The 17,436-nt window shown below is 40.8% G+C and overlaps 1 protein-coding gene across 1 annotated transcript in view; it reads right to left on the bottom strand.

The window, feature by feature from the left end:
- Window positions 1-815: 815 nt before the first annotated feature.
- Window positions 816-17,436, bottom strand: part of UBL3 (ubiquitin like 3) — a 66,757-nt gene continuing 50,136 nt past the window's right edge. The window contains exons 2-5 of the mRNA XM_068143295.1: window positions 13,523-13,631; window positions 9,290-9,376; window positions 3,662-3,739; window positions 816-2,938 (exon numbers count right to left, since the gene is read on the bottom strand). Of these exons, the coding sequence (XP_067999396.1) occupies window positions 2,886-2,938; window positions 3,662-3,739; window positions 9,290-9,376; window positions 13,523-13,631 (327 nt within the window). The 3' untranslated portion in view covers window positions 816-2,885. The remainder of the gene's footprint in view (window positions 2,939-3,661; window positions 3,740-9,289; window positions 9,377-13,522; window positions 13,632-17,436) is intronic.

Raw genomic sequence — 17,436 nt, 5'->3', positions numbered from 1 at the left:
CCTCTTCCCTGAAGACATTCAGGATCAGACTTGATGTGGCCCTGAGCAGCCTAATCTAGTTGGAGGTGTCCCTGCTGAGTGCAGAGCAGTTGGACAAGATGACCTTTGAGGGTCCCTTCCAACCCAATGCAATCCCAATGCAAACCCAATGGTTGGTCTCTTCTCCCAGGCAACCAGCACTAGAACAAGGGGACACAGTCTCAAGCTGCGCCAGGGGAGGTTTAGACTCGAGGTGAGGAGAAAGTTCTTCACTGAGCGAGTCCTTCGTCATTGGAATGTGCTGCCCAGGGAGGTGGTGGAGTCACCGTCCCTGGAGACATTCAAGAGGAGATTGGACGTGGCACTTGGTGCCATGGTCTAGTCATGGGGTCTGTGTTGATAGGTTGGACTCGATGATCCTCGAGGTCTCTTCCAACCTTACTTATCCTGTGATACTGTAATCTGTGAAATCCTCCTTCCCAAGATTCACTAAGGCAATGAGCACACAATAATGCTGCCATCTGAGTTCCCAATGCCTTAAGAGCTCTGTGGATGCTCTTTGCTGTAAGCAAGGACCAAAAAAAGCTCACAGCACATAACTGTGGAGAGGTAGAGCAGGGTGTGACAGGCCATACATACATTTGCAAGAGCAGCTGTCCATGCTTGCATTCTTCTGTAACACAAAAACCCCCTCCAGGCCACTTCTGACAGGGCAGGAAAATAAAACCAAACTGATAAACCCCAGTAGCAGTTTTCAGCAGCTTCTGCACCCTCCCTATTCCCTCTCCCCCACCTTTTTTTTTTTTCCTTTTCAATAAATAAAATGGAGTCCTCGATTAGTTTCCAGATTAAGAAGTATTATTAAAAGTAGTTACAGACCAAATTACAACCCTTCAGCCACCACCAAAATGCACTACAATATTCTTTTATTTAGTTTACAGAAGAGTCTATCAGTACAGGTTGCAGAAAGAAAATGTTTAGTGCTATTTACAGTTCATTTTAAAACTCTGCTCTATACAAATTTAATTCTGATCAGTATGAACAATATTGTTGCAAATCTACTGCATGTAAAGCATGTCCTCGAAGCAGTAAGGATGGGACAAAAGAACCCGCTGACACGTGAATGACGCCAATCATTCAGGGAAGGAACAAAGAAACCCAATCCAAACAACAACCAAAACCAAAACATAAGCAAAACCAAAAGCCAACCCCCCAGAGGATCACACAGAACCTCTGTAAGAGTTGTGGACGCTTAAGGACAGAACACAATGTCAACCTGTGACTCGTTTTCCTTTGCAAAGGCTAAAGCTATTTATATGGAGTATTGTCCTATTATACTACACGCCAATCTAGAGTTAACTTCTATAGTTAGGCATCTTATATAAGATTTATTTTGCTTTATTAAATATATTCTACACATATCTGTAATCTCACCCAGGGAGAAGGCCTCCCCCCGGCTGGAAGAGGAGAAAACCAAAAAATAATATAAAATCTTTTCTTTGTTTTTATTTTTTTTTTTTTAAAGTTTTTTTTTTTTTTTTTTCCCATGTCTTTTTTCTTTTGTACAGGTTTAGGATGAAAGGAGCTCATGCTTCGGTGCTGTGCAAATTTCTTCAGCATATCAACAGCTCAAGTATTGATATGAAACGAAAGAACGGCATCCCGCTTAGTAACGTACGCCTTCCAAAGAAAGAAAACAGTATCAGCTTCTGATTTGTAATACAACTGCAAGCACTAGTACCAAAGGCAGGTTACTCAAAGAAACAAAACTAGGACTGTGGCAGAGGGTTGGGGAGGTTTTCCCCCTCCTCCCCTCCCCTCTTTTTTGCCCTTTTAAACTCTTGAATAATTCTTCCAAAGTCTCTAATGAGGAAGCGTGACACTGGACACTAAGGTACAGATGAGAAAAGTGACTGAAAAACACCGACTGCCAATATTCAAATAGATAAAATCGATTAGTAAATGAGGTTTGCTAACATTGCTGCACAATAATAAAAGCCTATGAACTACAGGAATTTACCCCTCCCATATTAAGGCTAGGAAATGCACTCCCTGCACTCGTTTGTGCTGTCTGAATAAGCACTCAACTCAGGTACACGATCAGAGTGCACGCAGTAACGAAAAGAATCAGTTTCAGCAGCCCTCGACAGAGTGCTTTTAAATTACAGGCACATAGTTTTCATTTGTTTGCTTGTTGCAGTGAAAATATATATATATAGTTAGACTTGCTTTAGTTAGTATTCTGTGCCAGTTTGGCCACCAAGGTTGACTTAGGTAGAATTGACTTAACAGGTTGTTGGTTGTTTTTTCCATTCCTTTGATTTGGCCATAAGTGAAATTTGTTTTAATGATACTATCTTCCAGTGTTGCATTACACATTGTAGGTTACTACTAGGTGTCTCAAATATTGTTGGTGAGGAATATACTGTCAACCATATTTAGTGCAAATTGCATCTAGAAAGCTTGACTGGTTAGATCCAGTGAATGGAGATTTTTTTTGTGTGTGTGTGTGGTAGCAAAATGACTCCTGCTATGAAAAAAAACAAGAAACCAAACCCCAAAAACACCACATGAACTTCCCTGGAGATGGGGTTCTTTCAAGAACTGATGTACTGTAAGGTTATTCAACAAACAAAGAGCAGGAATTAAAGAAAGCCAAAAACAGAACAACAACAACAACAAAAAAAATTCCAATGAAAGCGTTCATAGAATTTTTTTTCCTCTCTCTTTTTTTTGAGCAGAACCAAAAACTAATGAGACAGTGTTCATTTCATATTTCAGTTCCATGGATTTACAGACAGGCTCTTCCTACAGGTGTCTGAAGCAAGGTAGGGCCTCTTCTATTCCAGCAGCATGAAAGACAAAGACTATATTACATCACACTTAGCAGGTAAAGCTAACAGGGTTTACAGGATTACACAGCAATTGCTTTCTCCAGTTTTTTCACGGTTCCTTTGACCTGCGGAGCAAGAAGAAAAGTTTTGCTTACATGCAAGTTCTAAAGCAATTGGGGCATTCTCTGTGTGAGTGTGCTTGATCAAAATATGGGGTTTCTTATTTCTTCTTCTTATTAAACACATGCATATCTAACTGAAAATAAATCAGAACTGGTTTTTAAATGATAAAAATGAAAGCTTTTAAAGTTTGAGTTTAGTGCCTACAAATATGCTAAGCCAGTAAGATAATATCTTAGTTTTCCATGATCAACCTACACAAAAAAGAGTGATTGCCCATTGGAATGGGCTGCCTGAGGAGGTGGTGGAGTCACCATCACTGGAGGTGTTCAGGAGGAGACTTGATAGGGTGCTTGGTTGCATGGTTTAGTTGATTAGGTGGTGTTGGATGATAGGTTGGACACGATGATCTTGAAGGTCTCTTCCAACTTGGTCTGGTCTGGTCTGGTCTATTCTATTCTATTCTATTCTATTCTATTCTATTCTATTCTATGCCTTCAGTAATTCAGCGACCAAAGAGCCACTGAAGCAAAGCAAAGACTGGATGAAAGAGAACTATTTGCAGAAGGGGAACGATAGGTTTCCATTGTTTCTGTGTATTTCATGACTTGCTTCACAAAAGAGCAGAAGGACATTTCCCTACTTATGAAATACCCAGCAAGCCTGTGAGAGACCTGGTGCCTTTGCTGCTTACTTGAGTACAAAATACCTTTTAGTGCACAGCGTACCTTGAGAGTTTGGCTCTGGCAACGTTTCTCTAGCCACCAAATGCATCACTGTTGTTTTGCCAAAAGGAAGTTTTAATGCTGCAAAAGGAGAAAGGGAGATGTATTAACACAGTACAACACTCTTCTTTCTTCAAAATACCCAAGTGAAACTAACTATAATTAGATTAGCATCAGTTCAGAAGTTTGCACAATTAGGTCTGAATCACTTGCATTTAAAAAGGTGTTTCTGGCTGAAATTTTGCAGATCAGGGTCTTGGGACCTGACAATCACCACTTAAAACCATTGTGTTCTTAGAGACATATTTCTGCTAGGAAACATCCTTCCTCTGTTAAGTAAAAGTAGAAGTGGGCATTCATACCACATTCATACCAAGGCTCAAGTGCTAAGTACTCTTTATTGATGTGGATGCAAAAAAGTGGCTAATTCTAACTAAACTCTCATTCCTGAGACACCCAAACGCTGAGCCACTGCTGCAGGACGGATTTTCCCCAAACACACTTTGATCCATGATACAGACTTTTCCAAAATACATAATACCTGCATCTTGCCTTTTAATATTAATCTCTAACATCAGCAGCTGCATGTGAAAAGTAGCAGATTTGAAACACTAAGTCAGATAAAGTAGTTCTCACAATGCTGCTTTGGTGAGCTTTAGTAACACAAAACAACAAAATTGGAGCTTTCTGCAATTGGTTCTGCTTCTTTCTGATGCTAAAATGATCACTTTCACATTCTGATCTACACATACCAACACAATGCTGTATTTATGGCTTTAGCACTGGGTAACACTTATCAAAACTTCTAGTCTCCTGGAAGCAAAAGGATTCTTTGTTGCTCATTTTATTTAGCAGACTCTCATTGCCAGATTCAATATTCTGAACATTGACTTCTTCCAATTATTTGGTTGTGGGCAGTTATTTTCACATGTTGCACATAACTTTGGTTTGATCTCCTCTCCCCAGCATCTTCTCTGATTATTTTTCTGAGAAATGTAAGGTAAAGATGCTCTAAGTTTTGTCCTCCTTCCCTTATAAAGGAATAAACACTAGTGATAAATGTGACAAGAATTTAACCCTAAATACACAAATCAGTCTGACTTGAGTAGAATTTGTCGTCTCAAATTCAGTTTACCTCTTCTATTTTCACATGCAGTATCCCAAGACATTTTGAGTGAATAAATGAATAATGAGTGTCCAATAAAGCTGAAGGTAACTGAAGAGGGAAATGCCCCAATTTTACTCACAACATTGGAGATTCAACATTCAGTGCTAAAATTTTAAATTAATACACCTTTCTGGCCTGCATTAGGAATAGTGTGGCCAGCAAGAGCAGGGAGGTCATTGTGCCTCTGTACTCTGCATTGGTTAGGCTGCACCTTGAGTACTGTGTCCAGTTCTGGGCCCCTCAGTTTAAGAAAGACATCGAAACACTTGAACGTGTCCAGAGAAGGGCAACAAGGCTGGGGAGAGGCCTTGAACACAATCCCTGTGAGGAGAGGCTGAGGGAGCTGGGATTGTTTAGCCTGGAGAAGAGAAGGCTCAGGGGAGACCTCATTGCCCTCTACAACTGCCTGAAGGGTGGTTGTAGCTGGCAAGGGGTTGGTCTCTTCTCCCAGGCAACCAGCACCAGAACAAGGGGACACAGTCTCAAGCTGCACCAGGGGAGGTTTAGACTTGAGGTGGGGAGAAAGTTCTTCACCGGGCGAGTCATTCGTCATTGGAGTGGGCTGCCCAGGGAGGTGGTGGAGTCACCGTCCCTGGAGGTGTTCAAGAGAGGATTGGACGTGGCACTCGGTGCCATGGTCTAGTCATGAGGTCTGTGTTGATAGGTTGGACTCAATGATCCTCGAGGTCTCTTCCAACCTTAGTTATACTGTGATACCTTGTATTTGGTTACTACACATCTTCAACACCATTGCTATTAATCATGTTTATTGCCTAGACATTTGTCTGAAAAATTGCCAGGTATGATTTAAACACAGGTGTAAGCCTGTGGTAATGGTGGCAACGAGCAGTGTGAGCAATCTGGCAGTGTAGGGCTAGAGCTTGACATGGTGGTAGGCCATGTCCAGCATGGGTGCAGAAGTGGCTAGCAGTGTAGCAGAATAGTGCTGTGCCTGCACCATGTAACCAAAGCAGGACACTGGTAGCTATAAACACAGAGAGTTATCTTGGAATAACAGGGCACATGTGCATCAACAATCTCACGTGTTAGTACTAGTTTAACCAACGGTCAATAGTAGTACGGTGTGTGGTCACTCGTGAGGAGCCAATGAAGCTGTGCCAGCAATGCTCTCTGAGTTTGTGTAAGTTGTAAAGGTTCCCTTAATACACACTTCTATGCACTTCTCCTACTAGCCTGTCAGCTCTACTGTCCACTCTCTACTGTGCTTGCATTATAATCGAACAACACTGGAGCAATAAAGGAACAATACTAGACCATATTGATCAGCTGCATTGATTCCCAATCTCTGTCATCCATATAAGCCTACAGAGGGATACACAGCTCCACAAGCTTCTTTGAAGTGGCTTTGGGTAAAGCCATCTCTACAGAAGGTCAGCTCTTAGTTTACTAGGTCAGTTGCTCAGTTTACCTGAGGCATGGCCTGTGCCTGCAACTGGAAGCTATTGATAGCTTAGTTTGACAACACGTATGAATTCTGGGTACTTGATTCTGTCAAAGAACTGAAAACTCTGCAAAGAGCGTATTAAGAGCCTGTTAAACTCAGTGGAAAAGAGTTGCCTCCGTGGACAAACCCTAAGAAGCCATCACAGAAAGAGCAAAATAATATAAACTAATCAGATTAGAGATGTTTTTCCTAGCATCAAGACACTTGAGGAGACTTGACTGGTGAATTGTGGAGATTAAACATTTACAGTAATCAAGTAAAAGTATGCTAATATTTCAATTAACTAATTTCAGCTTGTATAGTTCACACAAGTTCTTACTAGCTATTTCCACCTCCTTGCTCGGAGCACCATGACAATCCGAGTACCCTAACCTACGCTCACTAATCTTTCCTTGCTCCTGTCCTTATTCTCTTCTTCCTTTCTTTCACTTAAACTACACTTTTATTTCTGTTCTTTCCCCACGTGTTTAATTCCACTTTTATTCCAGATTTTCTGTTGTCAGCCCTCTTTTGGCATGTGTGTGGCACATGGTGGGTTGGCTTTCTTTCCCCCTTCCCCAATAAATATGGAAATAAAATGTTGCTGATTACCATTATCTATGAAAAATACAAAAAAGAAGCCATCAGTTATGGATCACCTCTCTAATTCATCATTTCAAATGCAAGCTGCAGGCCAAAAAAATCAGCTGAAGGATGAAATTTTGTGTTGGAAGCTCAACAACAGACCCTGCCTTGCTAGCTAACTCCCTAACCCTTTGCACAGGCAGGACACAACTCAACAGTGTGGCTCAAGGATCGCAGGCAACCCTGGCACAGCAAGCTTTACAGAAGGGTCTGGTTTTCTTTTCCCCTTCCAATGCCATTAGCCCTACCACTCCTCTAGGGACACACCATTCAGAGAAGCTGGCAAAAGAGATGGCTTCTTTAAAAGGAAATTTTCTTCTCAAAAGCCATTTTTTTCCTATCAATTTGTAATTTTTTTGGATGCTTCTTAGGTTATAGGAGTCTCAAATTCCTGAGGCAGCATATAGACATGTGAGGTTACAACTAAGAACATTACAGTGTCATTTTAAAATGTGCACAAAAATGGCCTTTAGTTAAGGAAAGAAAGCACTGAGCTGTTTCCTTGGAAACTTTTGTTTCACTAGTTGATAAAGTGACTTTCAGTGCACAGTCTGTCCAAATTCCAGTCAATATTTCCTAATTACCTAGAGCAAATAAAACACAAAGTGCTATAACACAGTTATAGAGAGCTGCTGATATAAAAGCATAATGGAACTGTATTGTAACAGCACAAGAAACCAAATGTTGTATTTAACAAGAAACTGCCTCCCTCCCCCCTTTTAAAGATAGCTAGTTCACTTCAGGTTACATCTAATGAACACCACAAACTGAAGCAACAGCCTTTTCAGGTTGCTTCATGATTAGCTGTTCCCCTTTCGGCTGTATAATCTGACTCCAGATAACTTCATTAGCACTGAATGAAGCAAGCCTATGGTTCAGGGATTCCTTTTCTTAAAACAATATAGCAACAAAAAGGTCTTTGAAGAACACTAATGTACATGGAAGATCCTTAGGGTAAAAAATCATCATGATTAAATTGCAACGCATGAGTGAACCAGAATGAACTACAATGCCCTGAATCCAAGTGAGTGTTCAAAATCCATAGACCTGAGTTAATGCAAGAGTCAACAGCATGCAACTATGTTTTTTTGCAGCTGAATTTGTTGAACAATGTATTACATATATGAAACAAATAGTCAAAGATGTTATGTATTTAGATAAATGCACTGGGAACAAGCACTGGTGGGCAGGAGTTAACACCTAGAGATGAATGGCCAAGAAAACCCATTTAGCTATCCTTCCTTGCCTGGAAAATATAAGGTCAACCTAGCACCTCTGTAATTGGCAGAGATGATCTGAGCTGTGTAACATTTGTCTTTCAACCCTACTTCAACTGTTACTAGCTGCACTCATTGGCACCTGGTAAACACACAAATTAAAGAGTGAATAAAACTGTCAGAGTTCTCCCAGCTGAACCTACAATGATCTCGTTTGTATATACAGCAGCATTAAAGATTGATTTATATGGAGAGTGAATCTATTCTAAAAGTACATCACTAGCCAACATCAGTAACAGTAGCAAGTGGATCAATTACTATGTCATCCCAGTCACTTCCTCATGGAATAACCATCATAAGCAGTCCAGAGACATTTTTCTCAGGTTTATCTTAACTTCAAAACCACTTCATTAGTGATTTTGCATTATAGTCTCCTCTCTGTATCCCACTTGAGGACCAATGCATGAACAATCTGAACATCCAGAGGAAGCAAGAGCATCATTTTACTTTTAAAGCTGTGCTGAGAAGAGAGTCTTCTTGTTTAGCCATGGATATAGCTGATAACCACACGGGCAGCTTTTATCTACGAACGGAAAGATTCCTGTTACAGATCTGTGTCATATCTGCACCAAAGAGACCCACTGAAACATATCGTTGTGGGAAATTAGTTGCCACAAGGGGGCATAGTTGAATTGCATTTCCTTAGCATATGAAGTAAAGCCATTTACTTTTGTTTTCACATAACTATGCAATTGTATCCCTGGGAGAGCCCTGGACAGCAAGAATGCTTCCCCTCATTCTCATTCATAGGGTGTCTTCCTCCATTGCACTAAGATTTAAAGTATTGTTAAACAATTATCATAATCTTCACCAAACTTTTAAAAACACTTCAGACATTTATGAAGAATCTTACCCTGCAACTGCAGTGTAAGGCTGAAGGGGGAAGAAAAAGTATTCAGTATAAAAAGACAACAAATAAAAACTGTATTTCTGTTTCTTATACAAGAGGAGATTTGACTTGCCAGGGGGTACCCCCTGAGGTTCGAGTTAAAATAGAAAGCCATATTGTGATCTTGAACAGTAAAGCAATATTTACTGCACTGTAAATAAATAACCCCTTCACCTGGCTGGAACAGGGATGAAAATGATTTTCATACCTCCTAGTGTCACATTGCCATGAAGAAATCTCCCTTGATAAATAAGCCGCAAGATATTTGGACTGCTGACTTGTTCTTCTTCCCAGTCTGAAAAGAGAGAGAATTTTCACAGCTATGTCGCAATAAAAACACCTTTTGTACTTCTCTTGCCTCTACCCAGGAAGAAAACTAAGAACAGCATTCTTTTGCAGGAAACACTGCAGAGAAAGCACAGACTGCAGACACAGAAAGATGATTCAAGGCTAGCAGCCCTGAAATCTGTTTTTTGTTATTTGACATTGGGCATCGAAACACATAACTTTATGCCTGCAAATAGAAATATTACTAACTTAGTACACTGATTGCCTGAGATATTTGCCACATATACAAGTCCTACACAGATATTTCATTGAGCTATTTACTACAGACAAGACCATACAAAATATTTCATAAAATATTCTGTGAGTTGCTTCCTGCGGCTTGATATCCACTTGGTTAAAAGTGCCTTAATTTCCTCCCCTTCAGAAGATTCTGAAGACATGCTCCTGACCACTTCATTGTTTAGCTGGAGCCACTCTCCAGCAATGCAAAGCAGCCCACACACATCCGAAGTGCATGTGATGGGCCATTTGAAGCAGGATTCTCAGCTCACAGCCCCGAGAAGGCTGGGCTGGCTGCTCAGCGGTGTTCGATGATGACCAGATCCAACCGGTTAAATGTCCAGAGGGGGCCGTGACCTGAGCAGCCCCAAAGCATCACTGTGTTGAGCCGGAACAGAGGGCTCTCACAGAGCACACAACGACCCACACATTTTAAGGAACTTCTCAAAGGACAGTCTGTGGATGTTTTTAATGTGGCAAACAGTCACTCAGGAAATCAAGCATGCATTTCCCTGTAATGCATTTCCTATAATGCTTAAGTCATCATCAATAATTTACAAACTTAAATGATCTTTTCCTTCTCTTTTACTGTTCCCAGTTGCAATGTGACCAACAAATGAATACATAATTTTCTTTCAGAACAAATATAAACTTGAAATGCTGAATTTCAATGGGCTCTCTGGGAGTACAATGTCTTCTGTTTCTTAGCTGACCAGATAGCTGGTAACAGCTGTTCACAAATGTTCACTCTTTCTGCCTTTGTAGTGTTTATATAGCAAGATGAATATTCAGCGAGGGATCAGGACAAGCAACAGAAACCAACCTGTTCACTGGGAACATACAATTAACATCCACGCAGGAGCAACTGGCACCACAAACTAAGCAGAAATGAAAAGGGGAGAAGGGGGCAGCATCTAAAACAAAAGCCACGGCTGCAGAGAGCGTACAGAGAGGCATCTGGTGCGAGAAAGCAAGCAGGCAGAGGCAGGCCGCAGGAGCCACTGCAGCCTGTGGAGGAGGCAGGGCTGGCATCCACAGCAGAGGCTGCAATATCCCCAGGTGCTGCCATGTGCCTAGTTTATAAGATTAGATCAAATTAGGCAACCAGAGCTATTTGAATTTCAAGTATTTCCACTCACAGGCTGATTCAATTGTCTTGCAATTCGAGCACATGCCCTTTTTGCTGCTCTGTGAAGTTGGCTATGTTAAGGATCTGAATTACCACACTGCTAGAGGTAAAGGATATTTTGAAAGATACCAAACTTTCCTTTTTTTTTTTTTTTTGGTTAAATCCATAAGGTTTGAACTCCACTGTCCTATGGCTGTAGAGAGGCAAGGTTCAGCCAGTTCACAGTGCCATCATGACATACAACAGCAATCAGAAGAAGACAGCCAGTATTTTGGCACAGGTATTTGCTCATTGTTGAGCTGCCAATTTACCCATCCTTTTAATTCCAGCTTCTTGGCTGACAGTCTGAAACATTTCTTTCTGACATATTTTCAAATTTGAAGTTCCACTGATGACTAAATGAGCCATGGAGAAAATACTTAACTACAACTTCCTTTTTACTTAAGTTCAGCAGATAATTGCTTTACAAGAAAAAAAAACATCATTTAGAAGAAAATGAGGGGAGGAGGAACAGACCAGATACCTATATAGATAATAGACACTAATATAAATTTGGTGGTTTCCACTACGTGTCAAGAGATTCTTAATTAACAACTGTATTGCCAAAAGCAGGAGGTTTGCCTTAATCCTGACAGCATGTGACTGAGGCTATCTCATGACTTTTTCCCCACAAGATCACAGGAAATCAAAATAATTTCATGTCATCTCTTTTTCAAGGAAACTTCAGTCCTCATCAAAATTTCTCAGCCCTGTTGTAAAGAAAAGCACTCTCAGTCTGAAACCAGCTGGTGGGCTAATGTTTGTGAAAGCCTATATGCTACTCTGAAGCAGAGTTTTCCTCAGTCTTTTAAACTGACACTATTCTTCTTGGCACAGGCAATTAAATATTCATCAAGAGTTACAGCGCTCCCTCAGGAGAGCAGGTATTTGAACTTAGGCTTCAATGTCCAGTTCTACTTTTCTTTGCTGTAATAAAGAGATTTTAAAGTCTGGGTACCTTCCCAACTTTAAACTCAATCTGCAACCTTCATGTTCAGGAATAAATCTGAGTATGAAAAAACCTGTTCTGCTTTTACTAGTACAGATAAAAGTACACAAAGAGCATTTTATCATGACAACTATGTTGCAGCCACATATTAAGATATGTACAGTAGCTACACAAATGATACACCAACCAAATTTCTTAAGAGTGAAAGTATTTTACATCTTGTATCTAATACTTCAGAGGACTAAAAACCTCCTCCTTCATTGCATGTTCTACTATGTACATACTGCTGCATCCCAGCAAAACAAACGACAAAGTCGTCCCCTGAAACTGTTTTTCCTTGCCTCATAGACCAGTTTAAGGCCTAAAAAATGGATTGTCAACACTAACTTCTTTGCATGAATTATCATCCACCATGCCTCTTTGACAAATGCAGTACAGAAACAGATACTGCAATGTTTTAGCTTGTGTAAAGACTAGTCTTTAACATCAGAACAGCAATCCAGATGAAGCCCTGTACCAAAAGGAGCATTTTCTTTCATTGTATGCAATGCTATTTCTGTGTATTGGCTATTTTCCCATGAAATCATAGTTGGTGAGAACAGAAGCACTCTGTTTCTGTGGAACTGTTCACATGTGTGAACATACATCTTAGGTTTTCAATTTCACATTCAGAGGCTAGTACTCCTGCACATAACACCAAGTATTTCCATACAAACAACCTCAGTTTCCCTCAGCCTTTTAATGTCTCTCAAAAAGCTGGGGTTGTTTGTTTTGTTTCATTTTGTTTTCACTTCCTGGGCATATATAACTATTACAGATAATTTCCAACATAGTGCAATAAGGAAGAAGTACTTCAGACTCAATTTCACTAATGCATTCCTGTGACATGCCATGTTTTACATTAGCTCACACAGGAAGTTTTGTATCTCCAACCTTTCTACACATTTACCTCATCCTCTAACAAAACTGATCAAGAAAAGTGCCTAAAGATAGAAGGAAAGAAGTACTTCAGTATGAGAGAAAAAAAGTTAGAAATTACACACAGGATCTTAGGGGTTGGAAGAGAACTCTGGAGATCATCAAGTCCAACACCCTTGCCAGAGCAGGACCATGTAATCTAGTTCAGGTTGCACAAGAAGACATCCAGATGGGTCTTGGAAGTCTCCAGAGAAGGAGACAAATTAAGTGCGAAATAGCCTAGACATCTAAATCTCTGCCCAACTGAACAAACAGGGAAAAGATTGCTAGACAACTGTATTTCCATGCAAATCTAGGCCCTGATACACAACAAACATACTTAATACTTTGACCTTATTACTCTCTACAACTACATTAAGGGAGGTTGTAGACAGGCAGAGGTTGATCTCTTCTCCCAGGCAACCAGCACCAGAACAAAAGGACACAGTCTCAAGCTGCGCCAGGGGAGGTTTAGGCTGGAGGTTAGGAGGAAGTTCTACACAGAGAGAGTGATTGCCCATTGGGATGGGCTGCCTGAGGAGGTGGTGGAGTCGCCATCACTGGAGGTGTTCAGGAGGAGACTTGATAGGGTGCTTGGTTGCATGTTTTTGTTGATTAGGTGGTGTTGGATGATAGGTTGGACACGATCTTGAGGATCTCTTCCAACCTGATCTATTCTAGTCTAGTCCAATTTGAATGCTGAGAACAGAGATTGGTTTCTTGGAGCTTTAGTCTGAGAACAGAAGGAAGGCTTCTAGCTCACCATTCAAAAAGCCACAGCCACACACACAGGTACTCACCCATGGGCCAGTTGTCGTACACATGCTTTGCGATGTCTGCGGCAGAGTCGTTGGGTGAGAACAAGAACTCTTTCGTTTTCCCGCTCACCAAGATGAGGCGCAAATTTATCTGAAAAGAAAGAAAATAATTGCAGCATTAGGAAAGTATCCAAAGAAGGCTTCAATTATTTTTTGTTTTTAAAGTTACCAAAACCTTGTCATTAGTTTTAGAAGAAAGCACCAAAGTCACTTGAGAAAACGGTTTAAGCTGGTGTTAAAAATAGGGTCTCGAAGAGGTCAATACAATTGTTTTGTTTACACTTCATCTAAGAAGATCAAATTCTAACAGCTGGCATTGTTGATGATAAACACCAGAAGATTCTGATAGGCAGCGAGTGAATCAACTCTTCCACTGGGAAAAAACAAACCACCCAGCTTTCAGCCAAGTATATAAAAATTCCAGTCAATACACACTGACAGCATATTGTATGGAATGAAGAGAAAACTGTAAGCCTGAAAAATTAACCTAAACAGAGTCAGGCAGCATCCTGCCTCACTCCCAACTGCCACAGAAACTGAATCTCTGCCAGTCTTCTGAATCCAGAATTTTGTTCCACCACTGTCTTGCACAACAAGTAGATTTTTTTGAGCTCCACAGTAATCCACTACATCACAGTGTTTCTGCCATTGGCTTGCTTTATACAACCATCAACACCTTCAGTTGTAATTTTCCTCTCTTCTACTTGCACATCACAGAATACAATTCCTTTTCCATGTAGCATTTAAAATGATCTGTATAAAGAGCTCATTATAGCATGCAAGAGATTACATTTTGACTCCTCAAGCAACTGCTAGCAAGGTCACAAAATGTGTCTGGGTAGCTAGCACTTACCAACACCCCTGGCAAGTTTCAGTCTAGCTGCTTTTGTGTTTTGGCCCTGTAAGCCTAAATTGCATCAACTTTTGGCATACAAACTGCTTGGATACTTTTTTCTTTTTTCCCTTCCAAATCACACTCTCAAATTGTGGCTCTCATTTTGAGCTAAGCTGCAACAAAGCTTTCCTTGTTGGAATTCAATAAGCTGTTTCCTAGATTAAACAAGAAAAGGAAAAATTGACAGTGATGTCCAACATTTTCAGGACTTCTGCAGAGTCAAAAATCTCAGCGCATCATATCCACTGAAGATGACAGCCCTGCCTCAGTTACCTACTCACCACTTATTTCAGCAGCTCTCCAGATCATTCCTGTTCTGTTCTGAATGCTTTGGCTTGGATTCATCCCACCTATCTTTAAGCACCTAATGGAGATATCCAAATTACAATCTCTATCACCCTGCACACTTCAAGGTCAGTGAAGAAAATGACTGCTCCATAAAGCAATCCAGTCTCTATTTCAAAGTGTAGCAAGGACAAAAAGAGCATAAAAGGAGGAGGTTCCCATCTCTGGCTCCCTGCTAACACCCTTCAGAAAATACAAGTTCTGCCATTAGCTCAGGAAAGAAGCCAAGTTGAAGCTGACTCTGAGAAAGCACCACTGCTACTGTGAGAGTGTTGCTGCATACCAGAAAATTGGGGAAAAACAAATAATTCCAACTTTAAAGGAGAGAAGCTGCAGGAATGCTGTTTAGTCAAAGACTAAATTCACCAAATTCAGAGCACATTCCAGTTCCAATTTCTTTGATGTTTCCAGAATGATTAAAGAATTATTTTCAAATCTTATCAAGATCTAGCAGATCAAGTTCCACTATCCCTGTTTACTCCAAAAACTTGACTACTGTAATTACATCTTCAAAATGTTATGCCTAAAGGATGGCTAGACTGTCCACTTCTTCTTTTGCTTGTATTGTCTTTCAGTTCAAGTAGTTTCCCCACTCTAAACTGTATCCACCTGTTTATCTATAGACAACACTTGCATATATGGTTTCTTTAGCTAAACTACCCAAGACAAGCTCTTCAAGGTTTCTCTAGTGAGATACCCATTTCCACACTGAGGGGAGGCCCCTGTTGCCCCCTACAACTACCTGAAGGGAGGTTACAGCAAATAGGGGGCCAGCCTCTTCTCCTTAGTGTCAAGCAACAGGACTAGAGGAAATGGTTTCAAGCTGCACCAGGGGAGGTTTAAGCTGGATATTAGGAAACACTTCGTCACTGAAAGGGTTATCAAACATTGGAATGGTCTGCTCAGGGCAGTGGTGGAGTCACCATCCCTGAAGGTATTTAAGCAGTGTGTGGACCTGGCACTTAGGGACATGGTTTAATATTTAGTGTTGATGCTTCAGTGCTGGGTCAAGGGTTGGACTGGATGATCTTTGAGGTCTCTTCCATACTCTGTGATCAACCCTAGGAGTCAGTCTCTGCACATTTCAATTTTTATCTCTTCTCAAAACAGATGGCCATTTCTGAAGCCTACCAAGTGATATCTCACCAGATACCAACAGTAATTTCCTCTGTCTGCTGGAAACAACTTCTGTGATTGTGTCCCAAGAGCTTCACAATGTGCTATATGATTTGCTCAGTTACTTAGTACCCTTCTCTGCTTTGATCCTTACAATTATGCAGCCTCTGAACTTGCAACTGACATTGTGGCTGTAATGTCTTAAAGCACAAGGCTCCATATTTCACCTGACTCCTATTACTCCATCTCTCTCAGGGAAAGGAGGCCAGGTGGAAAGTATTAATCACAGAATCAACCAGGTTGGAAGAGACCTCCAAGATCATCAAGTCCAATCGATCACCCAACCCTAACTAATTACTAGACCATGGCACTAAGTGCCTCATCCAGTCTTTCCTTAAACACTGCCTGGGACATTGACCCCACCACCTCCTTGGGCAGCACATTCCACACCACAAAGATGTTTCAGGCAGCTGATCCATACTGATTCCAATAACAAACTCTCTCTGAGCTGGTTTCCCCTCCTCTCATCTACGTCTTTTATGTTAGGCCCCTACATACACTCACAATTATTCTGTTAAATCATAATTTCTCCTACTTAACCCACATTTTGCACTAAGACACCACACCAGTTACCATGTACATATTCAGATGAAACTATAAAAATGCCTATGTAGAAAATAAGTTCTTTTTATGAAAAGTCAAGCCTGCCACTCTGGCTTTTGTAAGTGTGGTGTACCTTGCTCCATCCGCTTTCTTTATACCTCATTATCTTTAATTACCCTTTAAGCATCAATGCATCTCATTACAACACCAACATACTGCCAAAAATTCAGGAGGTTTAGACTGTGTCACAAACTGTTGTAGACTTAGGCACGGGCCACCTGTTTAAACCCCAAATATTTGGCAGCAGTGTCTGCTGTAGGCAACAATGGTGAGGAGCTTCTTCACCAGCAGCAGCCCTCCTGCCTCTCACTTCAATCTCCCTGCGTTAACTTCTTCTACTTTAACTGGCTCCTGAGGCATCCCTCTCACAATCTTTCTCCCTCTGGCCAAGCAGTCCTTCAGCTCTGATTTTATGCAGGTTATCTTAAGGGTTTCATTTCCTTCATGTATGTAATTCCTCTGTGGCAGGGATTACCTGCCTTGGAGATCTTAACACTTTCCTAGGTAGTAGAAAGTACACCAAATCATTAGCTGGCTAGATCTGTCTGATTTGCATCCTACAAGGAGATGATTTTGAAAACAACAACAACAACTCAGAAGATTAGTCCTGCTTAGCACTTAAAATGTGACTAGGGCACAGCATTAATACAGAACTAAAGTTATTCTTCATCTAACATAACACTAAGGAGACATTTCTTTGTATTTGTGCTATGGAGTTTTAAAAGCAGCAGGCAGACTAAGATGACTACAGAAAGGAGAATAATATCACAGAGTAATAATCAAAACTGAACTGGCTTACTGGAAAATTTGATTAAGTCATGCTTTTGCAGTTAATATACAATGTAGGAATATTATAAGCAACATGGGGGGGGAGGGA

Source organism: Melanerpes formicivorus, unplaced genomic scaffold (assembly GCF_026170545.1).
Source record: "Melanerpes formicivorus ecotype bairdi unplaced genomic scaffold, bMelFor1.0.p_v2 SCAF_1, whole genome shotgun sequence".
NCBI classification, from domain to species: Eukaryota; Metazoa; Chordata; class Aves; order Piciformes; family Picidae; genus Melanerpes; species Melanerpes formicivorus.
Note: the sequence above shows the minus strand (reverse complement) of the source record. Positions and strands in the feature narration are given on the sequence as shown.